This window comes from Eretmochelys imbricata, chromosome 3 (genome assembly GCF_965152235.1).
Source record: "Eretmochelys imbricata isolate rEreImb1 chromosome 3, rEreImb1.hap1, whole genome shotgun sequence".
NCBI lineage: Eukaryota > Metazoa > Chordata > Testudines > Cheloniidae > Eretmochelys > Eretmochelys imbricata.
The window spans coordinates 58414033-58427396 of NC_135574.1; the positions used below are offsets into that span (position 1 = coordinate 58414033).

Sequence of the window (13364 nt, forward strand, 5' to 3'; positions counted from 1 at the left end):
AAAGAATGTATGTGGAAGACTGATTTATTATCTTGCATCATTGTGCAACTGAAACCTCGATTAACTTGCATTGTCCCTATTTGTATACTTTACAGGCCCCTGTGAAACTAATTGTAACTCAAATCTCATTGGTTTGTATTTCATACAGCAAAAAGAACCTTGCTGGGAATGGATTATACAGCTCCAAGTTAATGTTATTTTTCCTGAACCCATCACAGCCCCAATAATCCTTTTCTTCTGTTACAGTGTGCTTTTACAGAGAACTGGGCCAGATCCAGACTATGTTAACAAGCCCTTTGGACTTCAAAGAAATTCTTCCCCAGGTTTAAAATTTGGCTTCTTTGGCAGTCTAATATCCCATTCAACTAGACAAGCAAGCAGTTCTCAAGCTTCAGTGAAGATTTCAGAGCCCCAGCCATATTTAAGTATAGATGTGCCTTCTAACATTTAAGAAAGTTCTTATTTAGTTTTAAAACCAGTGTGACTAAAATGCATACTAGTTCTATTCTCCACATTTATTCATGACTAAGATTTTGCAAGTAGTTTTACACAGGCTGATTTCAGCAGCAGAATTTAGGTAAGTTCACTGCAGCTTTCAGAATTATGATCTGGAATACATAGAATTCAAATTAATAAATGACCTAAGCAAATGCATGAATGTACTGTTACATACCTATCCATTTAGTTTATGGACAAACTAGAAAACTAGAAAACAAAGTGGAAATTGAGCTCAAGTGTGTGCAAGATGTCCCAACTAATCTAATGGTACATGGACAAAACAAAAATTTACCCTTTGATGTTAACTGTCCATCCCACTTTCCTCAGTCCAAAAAAATCTGTTTACTGAACATATTGTAGAATGCACTACTCTGCAATACATTACTGCATCTGATTTGTGCAGTGCAGCAGGTATCTTCAGTCAATGAGAAATTGTTTAAGTATGTGTAAAATGGATACAAAATTTTGAAACTGAATCCTCCTGTACCGTTCAGGACATTCAAAAGAGACTTAATTTTTATTTCTGCTTTGCAATTCAATTAATATTTTATATTTGCGTGAGTTAAAGGTGAATTTTACTCTAATAAATTGGATATATAGTTTTCCTATAGAGTCAATATTAATCCAAAGAACACACAAACTTAGCATTAAACTTTGTTTTTAATGGTCTCAAATTTTGTGACAGATTTTTGGTCAAGTTGTTTCCATTAAAAAAATTTACTGGTTTAAAAACTAATAACTTAAACTGCCACGAAACAAATGGTCCACAAACATTCCTTTCCTTCTGATGCTTTTACGATGCATTGTAATCATTAACCAGTCTTTTACTATTAAACTTAAATGGCCAATTGAGACAAACAGTTCTGAGACCGTTCTTCCACCGATTAAGACTGAGGTGGCAGCTGATGTACAGAATTTTCATTTAGCCTTCTGAGCCTTCTGGGCGGACTTTGTGACCTTGCCAGCTCCAGCAGCTTTCTTATCAACTGCCTTGATGACACCAACAGCAACGGTCTGTCTCATGTCACGCACAGCGAAACGACCTGGAAACAAAATGATATTTTATAATTTTGTATGGGAGTATACAGATACACAGGTTGCCTCATTAAGAGTGCGTATGACAATACCACTCATGATATGGCAGGAAGTAAAAATAAAACCAACTGCAAATGAAATTGGAAGTATCTGAAGGTAAACTGGAATTTGGCCTCCATCCATTTTAAAAGGGTTATGGAGCACTGCACAAATTCTTATTTATAGCAAGCTTAAAGTGTCAATGACACCTAACAAAGTAAAGTGGATACCACCCAAGAAGCTAGGACAGATTTCTAAAAGAGCATGGCACTAACATACCATGAATGTACAAGCAGTCATTTTAGAAAACCACTTACCCAGAGGAGGGTAGTCAGAGAAGCTCTCGACACACATGGGTTTGGCTGGGACCATGTCAACGATGGCAGCATCTCCAGATTTCAGGAATTTAGGACTATCTTCCAATTTCTTACCAGAACGACGATCAATCTTCTCTTTCAGTTCAGCAAATTTGCAAGCAATGTGAGCAGTGTGGCAATCCAGCACAGGGGCATAACCAGCACCAATTTGGCCTGGGTGGTTCAGGATGATGACCTGTAAGTATATTAAAAAAGTAACCTCTCTCAGCATAACTTGTTGGGTTAAGCTGGTTAAAAAGACAGAGTAATTATCTTTTAGAGAAAATTTCAAAGTATTCACTCCAAACAAGATGAACCAATATTTGCATCAATCCATAAATACGTTTCAGAGATCTTCAAATGGTTCTGAAAAGTACCTGGGCAGTGAAGCCAGCAGCTTCCATTGGGGGGTCATTCTTGCTGTCACCAGCAACATTACCACGGCGAACATCTTTCACAGACACGTTCTTGACATTGAAGCCAACATTGTCACCAGGCAGAGCTTCACTCAAAGCTTCATGATGCATCTCAACAGATTTTACTTCAGTTGTTACATTGACAGGTGCAAATGTTACCACCATGCCTGGCTTCAGGATGCCAGTTTCCACACGACCAACTGGAACAGTACCAATACCTGAAAAGAAAAGAAGCAACTCTAGGTTTTTACTCCTTCCAATTTAACTAAGGTTTTATACAAACTGGTGGGTTTTTAAGTGTCATACCTTTCTCCTGCTAAAGAAAAACATTCTGGCAAATGTTGGCATTTCTGCTTTTTAAAGGGATAGACTATCACGGTCAATCTGATTGTTATATTTTAAAAAGCTTACTAATGGAGAAAAAGTTACAGAACTATTCACACAAAATACTTACCACCAATTTTGTAGACATCTTGCAGAGGCAAACGCAGAGGCTTGTCAGTTGGACGAGTTGGTGGCAGTATACTATCCAAAGCTTCTAGCAGGGTAGTTCCACTGGCATTGCCATCCTTACGAGTAACCTTCCATCCCTTAAACCAGGGCATCTAACAAAAAGCAGCACAAATGTAACTTGCGTTTAGAAATACTGTGATGTAGAAATAGGAAGGACAAATACATTTCCTCCTTGATATCTTAAGGTAGTTTGTGAAACACGAAACCTCATCTGATCCAGTTTTAAACAGCTATAAACTCCACTCAAATGCATTGTTTCTTAATCCAGACAATTCACTCTGGCAGTCCCTCCAATTTAATTCTAATATACAAGATAAACAAACTTACGTTAGAGCTAGGCTCCAACATATTGTCTCCGTTCCAACCAGAAATTGGTACAAAAGCTACGGTGTCTGGGTTGTAGCCAATTTTCTTAATGTAGGTGCTGACTTCTTTGACAATTTCATCGTATCTCTTCTGGCTGTACGGTGCCTCAGTGGAATCCATCTTGTTCACACCAACAATCAGCTGTTTTACACCCAGTGTGTAGGCCAGAAGGGCATGTTCACGAGTCTGCCCGTTCTTCGAGATACCAGCTTCAAACTCACCAACACCAGCAGCAACAATAAGGACAGCACAGTCAGCCTTTGGGGAAAAAGATTCATTAGTTTCTTTTGCATGGACCACAAATATAGGTCAGAAAACACTAAAATCCTCCACTGAATTCATAGTGTTTACATACTTGGGAGGTGCCAGTAATCATGTTTTTGATGAAATCTCTGTGTCCAGGAGCATCAATGATGGTGACATAGTACTTGCTTGTTTCAAATTTCCACAAAGAAATGTCAATTGTGATACCACGCTCACGCTCAGCCTTCAGCTTGTCCAAAACCCAGGCATATTTGAAGGAACCTTTGCCCATCTACAGATGGTTAAAAAGTGTAACATTAGTATATTTTGCACTGCTTTCTAAATGACTGTTTAAAACAATTTGTATGTTAGTGAACAGAGGAAAATATCTAAAATAGTACAAGGCTTCTGTTGCAGCTAGTTTTCTGTAATGCTAATACAGCTTTGGCTTGAACACATTTGGCACAACTGGTGAGAGATTCCATCTCTTCTCAGTTATTTAACCTAATGACACTTTAGCCTTCAGTCTGTTAATTATATTAACAGATCTTTTAACATTAGACCTTACAAATACAAGCCCTCATATCAAGTGTCTGCTCCAAGTTGTTTTCATACCACTGTAATCTCTTCCACATCTAGAAGATGTGCTATTCACCCACAGGCAATTTTTATAGCTAGTATAATTAATGTCACTCAAAGTATATTTTTTTTTACTTGAAATGTAGTCTCTTCTACTACATAGAAATGAATGTACACTGATGAACATATGGAGCAGGCACAGGTAGTAACAAATGTTTTTCAACTTGATATAAGAAGAGCCATGTATTCCTCTACCATTAGCGAAAAACCTGAATGCAGCAGCTGCTTACACAAAACTGTTTAGCATTGCCTGTCCGACTGAACACCCATTCAGAGGCTGAGAACTCTGAAAATCCCTGCTGTTATTGAAGTCTCTGGATAAATCAGGTATTTTCTCCCTGTCCTGACAGATGGGTGTAGATCTACTGCCTGCAGAGTAGTTGAAAAGCGCTGCTTAAGGAGCACGGTGCTATTTCATCAACAGTGACCTGGAGTAACCAAACCAGGCTGCTCTCAGAGCCTCCATTTTGCACTTAAACCAGGCTACTGGGCTAATTAAATCTTTTGGGCCAGCGAAGGTACCTCCGCAGCTTCCTTCTCGAACTTCTCGATGGTCCTCTTGTCGATGCCCCCGCACTTGTAGATGAGGTGCCCGGTGGTGGTGGACTTGCCGGAGTCGACATGGCCGATGACGACGATGTTGATGTGGGTTTTCTCCTTGCCCATGATGGGTGGCTCGCGGCGTCCGGCTCGCTCGTTACAAAATCAACACCTAGAGAAGAGAAAACATGGCAGGGATCACCCCGGGCCAGAGCCTCGCTAACGGGGGGAGGCGCCCGCCCCAGGGCGGGGCGGCCTCGAGGCCGTGACTAGGCCCAGGCGGTACTCGAGGGCCACGGCTCCGCCCACCGCGGGGGGGCTCCACACGCGAGAAGCGCTTGAGCCCCCCTCGCCGCCGGCTCGGTCCCCCGCGGGCTCGAGGCGCTGCCATGCGGCCGGAGCGCGCAGAGCCGGGGCCAGGCCCGGCTCCTTTGTGTAACTAACACTCCGCCCGGCCCGCCGCGTCCACCATTTTGTGGCGCTCGGGGAGGAGGGGAAGAGAGGAAGCGGCCATCTTCGCTGAGCGGGCGGCGGGGAATGGGAGCGGCCCTGCACCGGGGAGCGCGACCCTATTCTCCACCCCCCCATTGCCGCGCCGCCGGCCAGCCCGCGCCACCAGGCCGAGGGGAGGAGGGACAATCCCCCCAGAGTCACCGGGGGGGGGGGTTCCAAGGCCCCTCATGTAGCAGCCCCTCCCCCCCGGGGCCCAGACCCCGCACGCAAGAGGCAGCGCGAGGGACACGTCGCCATTTTGTGGGGCCCTCTCCCTCCCCCCTCGTGTCCCTTCCCCACCGCCAGCCCCGGACCCTCGCACGCGCCGCAGCTTCTCCGCGCGGGGCCGCACGCGCCCACCCTGCCCCTCGGGCCCGACTGTTCCAGCCACATGGGCCCGCCCCTCCCCCAGCGGGCCTGCACCACGCGGCCGGCTCTCACCTGCGAGGCGTCGGCAAACCCGTTGCGAAAAAGACCGACAACGTGAGCCGCTGCGCTTATATATCCTGCGCGGGGGCGGGGCGTGCGGGACACGTCACCACTCCAGCGTTCAACTCGCTCCTCCCCGCCGCTCCCACCGCCCCTAGCGTCGGGCCCGGCAGGGAGCGGGGACAAAGTGCTCTGCTGCCCCCGAAACGGGGGAGGCGCTGCCGGCCGCAGCCCCGCTACCGACTGCAGGAGGGGCCATCCCTCGCGCTGCACCGCTGGGTCTCCCCTCGGGGAGTTTGGGGACGGCCCCTCCCGCCTGCCCAGGGAGCGGACTCCGGCCTTCGCCTGAATCGCTGCCGCCCCTCCCGACCCGCCAGCGCTGAGTGTCACTCGCTCGCTCCAGCCCCGGCTGCCGGGGGCAGCGGCAGAGTCACCGCCGGGGGGGGGCAGAGCTAGAGCTCTCTGCCCCTCCCATCCGATCCCCATACGCTGCCCCCTGTCCCCTCTGCCCATCCCCCCCCCTTCCCCTTGCTCCCTGCCCTCCCCCACATCGCCACACATCGTGTGGCCACCATAGGCCCATCCCCCCCACACTGCCCCCTGAACCTGTCCCTCCCCCCTGCAGCCGGCCCCTCCCGCATCGCTTCCATACAGCCACATAGCTGCCCCTCCCCCACACTGCCCTTCCCCCAAACAGCCGCACACCCTCACCTCAGCCTGTCCCTCACACACAGCCAGCCAGTCCCTGGGCACTCTGCCTCTCCCCATCCAGCCCTGCTCCCTGCCCCCACCCCACCCCCTTCCTCAGCAAGCCTGTCACTTTCGCACGCCACACAAACTCCTGGACCCTTTTGCTTGCAGCTCAGTCCTCTTTTCTAGTCACCATAGATGCTGCCTTTCCCCTTAAAACGTTCTCCATTTCTCCTACCCAGCTTGTGTATGTACAACCTACCCCTCATCTCCCACCTTCCTTAAGTTCCCACCTACTGCCCCATCCCCCCGAAACTGCCCTACGCCCTCAGATACCCACACGCCCATTCCCATCCCAGACATAATTCCTGGTCCCTGTCAATCCTGTCATTTCCTCCCATGTTTTCAAGTCACCTCCACCACCACCTGTGCATCTCTATCATTCTTTCTTTACACATCTGATGCAAACACCATATGCCTTTAGCCTCCTATGCACCTGTGTACACACACCTTCTTCTCCCCCACAAGCTCACACAAACTCCCTCTGACCTCTCCCAAGTGCTCAGAGAGCAAGAGGTGAATTTTTGTTCTCTAAGCCAATGCCAGCTGTTTGGCCCACAGAGAGTAACCCTCAGTCTAGGCCAGGCGGGCACACTTCACTTACCGGTAACTGTTTTTGTCCCCAGTCGTTCATTGTGGCTGTGCTAGCAGAATGTTACTCATCTGGAAGACAGTGAACAACTTGCTTTAAATGGGCTATCTTGAGTTTAAAGTGTGATTCTCCTCTGAAAAGCATTTCTGTAAAAGGAGAAACAAGGTGGGTGAGGTAATTTTATTTTATTGGATCAAATTCTGTTGGTGAAAGAGAGACAAGCTTTCAAGCTTACATATGCTTACCAACAGAAGTTGGTCCAATAAGAGATATTACCTCTTATTTCTACTATCCTGGGTCCATCATGGTTACTACAACATTTCTATAAAAGGACATTTTAAGGTTCCATGTTAATTGTCTCTCTGTATCACATGTGCTTACTGTAGGGCTTGTCAACATTTGAACGTTAATTTGGATTAAGGGAAGGTGTAAATTTAAAACCCAATTTCTGAGTAAATCCATGCATGCACACGCTTACTCCAGAATAAGTGTGCCTTGTTTCTGGTTACTGCATGAATTGAGCTAAACTGGAATTTCAGAAATTCAAGTGTCCATGTGTGGAATTACTCTTTCAAAATAGTAATTTCTGAACAACTCCATGTGTAGACAAGCTCTTAGAAATGAAGAGATTTTTTTCTTATCAGTTTCCCCTCATTCAGGGTCAAGCTGGGCTTTTTTCATGCACCACATGCAGTAACAAGAAAAGGAGGGCTTATGGCACCTTAGAGACTAACCAATTTATTTGAGCATAAGCTTTCGTGAGCTACAGCTCACTTCATCAGATGCATAAAGTGGAAAGTACAGTGAGGAGATTTTATATATACACACAGACCATGAAAAAATATACATTGTAAGGAGAGCGATCACTTAATATGAGCTCCACCTACTGGAGGCCAATTGCAGTGCTGTCATCGACTAGGGGGTCTACACTGGCACCGCAACACTGTATCCCCGGCGGAGAAAACTGTATGCCTCTCATCGGGGTGCTTTATTTACAGCACTTCAGCTGCACGGTTTCTGCACACTAAGTGGCTTGGCAGCATGTACACCTTGGGAGTTACAGTGCAGAAAGCTGCTTTACTGCGCAGAAACTTGCCAGTGTAGACAAGGCTTGTGTGTCTCAGCATTCAGGTTGATGGCAGAGATGGCTGAGAAAGATGAAAGGTGGGAAATAGAAGGTTCCATGAACACAGAGAGTGAGCTTAGCTAGATTTTGGGTCTTCTAGGAGCAGTTTATTGCAAGCTGCTCACTGTGCAACATCCAGTCACGTTCTGCAATCTCTTCATGTCAGTTTCCTCATCTGAAATAATGGGGATAACATTAGTCAAATGCTACTATATATAATGTAAGTGCAAAGTATTCTTATAGTCTAATCATTCGGGTCTGGCCATTCAAATATTCACAATCCCTCATTCAAAATCTTTCTTCCTCCACTAACTGATTGTGCTAAAAAGAAACTTCTGTGGGCAGGTTATTTCATAATTATCCACCACAGGCTTTCTTGCACCTTCCTCTGAAGTAGATGGTACTTGCCATTATCAGTGGACTAGATGGACTTCTGAGCTGATCCATTATGGCAAGTCTTACATTTTTAATGAAAAGATACAGAAAGTTTACACACTGTGCAATATTTCTCCATGACTGGCCCTACCAGGAACCTAATAAGGAAGTGTGTCAGCAATGAACAAGAAGATATTGATCAACACATTTTAAGTGAAACTGAACTGTTTTACTCCCTTCTGTTCAATTTCCCATATTGTTTCTTACTCCTAGGTGACATTTGTTCAGGAAAGACAGTTGCAGCAGTCAATGATTTGCCATTGCTTTAGCATTGGGGTGTGAAGGCAGGAGAAATTAAGGTGACCACCTTCTTTTGAAACAAATGAAGAACTATCAAAACACATCATCTCATTTTAAGGGACCCCTTTGCTGCCACCTCCACCCATATTCTTAACATTAAAAAAGAAAAACAACAAAAAACAAGAGAAAGTGTCTCCTAGGTTGGTTGATATGGGATGTGTGACATTAGGCACCAAAAGGGGGATGGAACACCTGTTGTGACACTAACATCTTGGCCCTCCGTACTCCCCACCCCACTACTCCTTCCAGACTTCCTCTCTCAACCCTCTTCTGATTCCCCTGCCAGTTGCTTTGGGTGAACAGTGAAAAGAGCTACAGAAAGCTGGGAGAGGAAAAAGGGGTCAGCTGATCTGGATTATTTGTAGATAGGATTTCCTGACTCCATTCCAGAAGCAAATAACTGCCACTTGGTTTCCATGGTGGGACATAAAAGCAGCCTGTTTTCCCTCCGCCCGAGCAGTCCTGCACTTCCCTACCTAAAACTTCTGAGAAGGATCAGGATTTATTTCTTTTCCTAGGACAAGATTAAAGGTATGTCTACACTACAGAGCCTATAATTGGCATAGCCCTATAATGTAGATGCAGCCTATACCAACAGAAGGGCTCTTTCTGTCAGTGTACTAGGAACACCACCTCTCTAAACAAAGTTAGCTGTGTCAGTGGGAGTCTTCTTCTGTTGACAAAGCTGCATCTACACAGGGGCATTATAGGTGGGTTTGTTCAGCCAGACAGACATCAACGTGAGCTCCTCTCAGCAGGATACTGCTGCAATCTCCCTCTCCTCTCGTAAAAAGATCATAGGATGGGGCAGATTTGCTTATCCAATATAAATTAAACATGCACCACCTCCTGACATATTTGTGCCACTGAGAAGGCACAAGTTGTGCAAACTGGATCATTGCCATATTCTCTACAGAACAGGGAGCACTGTGCTGTAAGATAAACAAACCCCCTAGAGAATGCCCTCAGACAGACCAATTGTGCTCCTTAATACAGATGCAACAATCTTCAGCATGGAAATAGGAAAATGTTGTTCAATCCATACCCTGATGAGCCTGTATTTGTCTGCAGTTGCTCAACACACCAGAATTTAAGAAAAGCCTTCATTATCTTAGGAACCCCACAGGAATGGCAAATATCAAAGCAGCCTTATCACAGTGGATGCAGTTGTAGGGGTACAGTATGTTTTAGTTTAGTGGACGTTTCTTCTAATGTTACAAAAAAATACAAAAGGTGATTGACATTTTATACACACACCTTCAAAGTTACATCAAGACAGGCCAAACTTCCAAAGGGCATTTGTTAAGGTAGTCTATTGTCCCTCCTTTTTGCAACTGCCGCTGAATCTTTAGTAGTATAAGAGAAACAAGCATAAGAAACAAAAAGTTTAAAGTCTGAGCTGAGATGTTTGAGCGTCTAAAACAGTGGTGGGCAACCTGCGGCCCGTGGACTGCACGCAGCCCGTCAGGGTAATCTGCTGGCAGGCCACCAGACAGTTTGTTTACATTTGCATGGCTGCCCACAGCTCCCAGTGGCCGCAGTTAGCCATTCCCGGCCAATGGGAGCTTAGGGAAGTGGTGTGGGCCGCAGGGATGTTCTGGACACTGCTTCCCACAGCTTCCATTGGCTGGGAATGGTGAACCGTGGCCACTGGGAGCTGTGGGCAGCTGTGCAAATGTAAACAAACCGTTTGGTGGTCTGCCAGCAGATTACCCTGACGGGCCGCAGGTTGCCCACCGTTGGTCTAAAATGTACTAAAATGCAAGAAATCAGATTTACAAAAATCTGGACTAATAGTATATTCTATTTATAGGTCAAAAATTTATCTTGGCCAAGAGAACCACTGAATGCATTGATAACCCTGACAAATTAGTTCTCAAATTATGTCAACTGTGGGGTGTAAAACAGCTCACAAAAGAGGATATTGTTAGGGATAAAACCTTCATGATTTACATGGATTTAATTATTTTCTGGCCTATTCACTTGAGTAATCTGAGTAAGAAATCAGAAGGAATATAAGAAAGCTCAGAAATATTCCAAGATTCATATCAATGTAAGAGAGGGAAATTCAGTTTGAACAGAAGCTACTTGAAGGCAACAACAAATATTTTTCTATTTGTCACTTTTAAAGGTGACCTGCAAATGAGGGAGAAGGGGACAGCTTGTGCCCTATTTCCTTCTTCATGCTGTACAGAGAAGGCCTTGAAGTGTTACGGTCTCTGAGTGTGGTGCATACACAAATATACATACATATACACACAGTCTAGAGACCCTGGTCACAGTGAGAAAGCTTTCACTTCATGTCCAATACAATGCAGTCTTCCACGACTCCAATGGAGCTGAACTGCCTGTGATTCCTTGTGGCTGCAGCTTCCTTTGGCTCCCATTTGGGGGAGAAAGAATAGGGAAAATTAGTAGAAAAATTAATACAGCATTCACAATAGGGATGAGGGAAATTATTTAAAGAAACATGCCCAACCCACTTTCAGCAATTTTCCCATTTGGTGGGAGCAGTTAATTGCAGCGCTCACTGTTCCACACCCATAACTATTCTTAGGTGACTTTAAGCATCTATATTAGAAGTTCATTCACAAAAAAACCCCAAACCAACCAACCAACCAACCAACCAACCAAAAAGCCCCACACCAATGCAGCAAAGCACTTAAGCAAGTGTGACTCTAAGTACATGAGTAATGTCCACTGAAGTCAATGACACTGCTCATATTCTTATGAGCATGTGCCTACTGGACTGGGGCTATAAAACAGTAGAGTAGCATTGTGCTGCAAAGATCTTTGCACTCCAACCTTACTGTAAGTTTCTCCAACTCAGACAGACCCAGCATGAAACTCACTGCAAACTGTAGTGTTTCATTTTTTAAAAAATATTGAAATGATTACAGGCCAGAGTTTGATTCTAACATATAAGTGAAGTTCACATAATTTTTGATGGGTTTGCCCCAATTAAATGCATCCAGTGTGTGTGTGTAAAAATATTTTACACAGTTCTGGCCAAAATTAAAGGAATTTTTAAAGTTTGAAAGCATGCTTTTCCCAAAAGTTAAATGATTTTAAAATATTTTTATTTAATATAGTACATAATTGACTAAACTAAGAAGGAAAGAAAGGCAAAAGCACACTAAATAAAAACCTGTAAGACAGATTCAGATAATATTAAATTAACTCACTGATTTATAGGAGGGAAAGAGAAGTGTAAAAGGTTGGTAATTTCCATGTTCTCAAAAAAATGTATACAAAGAAAAGCAGGATAATTTAAATACAGTTCAATTATTTCTCAGAATGTTAACAGTACATATCATACCACAGAGGTAAAAAATAAATTCAGTCACATCAAATAATCATCTAAGAGCACATGTAATATTGGGAGAGAGAAATGGATCATGTCCCTGAAATGAAATTCTGTGCCTTTTCTAAGCCAAAAGATAACACACTTTATTGTTAACAGAGGCAAAGGTTGAAATCTGGGTCGAGAGGGTGATGGTTGGTCAGAAAGTTGAACACCATTTCTAGACTTTACTTTCAAAGGAATCTGAAAAAGCTTTATTAAAGATGATTTAAAGACAGTTTTTTTGTAAATTTAGTATAAAAAACAAATAGGAAAGTGTTTCCAATAGACTGATCTTTCAGTTCCCTCTATCCATCTGATAACACGAGTTAAAAAGACAACCGACAAAAATTCTAATTGACAATGAAACTAAGCATTATCTTTAAACAGGTGCAAAAGATTTACGTGATCTACTTTCAAAAATGGAACCCTTTTCCTCCTGTAGTGGACACTGTAGGTAGAAATTGGCATCTTCCCTTCAAGTCAACCAGTGTGAGTTTGCTGGCAGAAATTTTCACAAACGAGAATATCTGAAGCAAGTGTGAATTTGGATTGCAAACATTTCATTTTCAATCTTGCAAGGGATAATCAGTAACTTTTGTTTCACATTGGGCAAAAAACCTCTGGTTTATTTCTCTCTATAGCCCTTTATAAATCAAACATCTCCAAGTGTTATACCAAAATTATAAAGGCAGTTGTATTTGGAGCAATAAAGGCATTTTGAACTAGAAGTCATATTCCTGCAGACAGCAACAACCTCTGCAATACAGCTGAAGGTCTGTGGACTTCATGAGAAATATCTTTTTAACTATGGACCTGCCTGAATGAGTAAATAGTAGTCTCTCCAGTTACATGAATGGCAGTTGTATCATGCCCTATTTAAGAAGGGCAGCTGCCACTCAAAACAGAAAGGGCCATTTCATAAAACATTGGCGACAGAAGGCAATGTACACGTAGAAGAAGACTCAGAAATTGCTTTGTGTACAAGGGCAGCCAGCAATTGTTACCCCATAGGTTTTGATAGGCATACTTATGGTCTCTGGATGTTACTGGATGTTTTCCTGGCCAAATGGGATACCAGAATGGAAGGAAAGAATGAATTATAATCTTCATAGCTATAAAGTTGTTAAGGCTGGGATGCTTTGATAGCTCTTTTGTGACTCTGAATCTGCCAGTGGATAAATCAATGAACTTTAAAACCAAGCCAATTCTGAACGTTGGCTGAAGCTCTGGAATGAGCAGCAGAACACAT

At 44.0% G+C, this 13364-nt stretch overlaps 1 protein-coding gene across 1 annotated transcript; it reads right to left on the bottom strand.

Annotated features, from left to right (window-relative positions):
* Positions 1 to 1139: 1139 nt before the first annotated feature.
* On the bottom strand, positions 1140 to 5727 carry EEF1A1 (eukaryotic translation elongation factor 1 alpha 1). The gene is made up of 8 exons (XM_077812695.1): positions 5579 to 5727; positions 4628 to 4817; positions 3579 to 3758; positions 3185 to 3481; positions 2799 to 2949; positions 2306 to 2562; positions 1890 to 2124; positions 1140 to 1541 (listed from the first exon to the last, which is right to left on the bottom strand). Exons 2-8 carry the CDS (start codon positions 4769 to 4771, stop codon positions 1417 to 1419), a joined length of 1389 nt encoding a protein of 462 aa, XP_077668821.1. The 5' UTR covers positions 4772 to 4817; positions 5579 to 5727; the 3' UTR covers positions 1140 to 1416.
* Positions 5728 to 13364: the final 7637 nt, after the last annotated feature.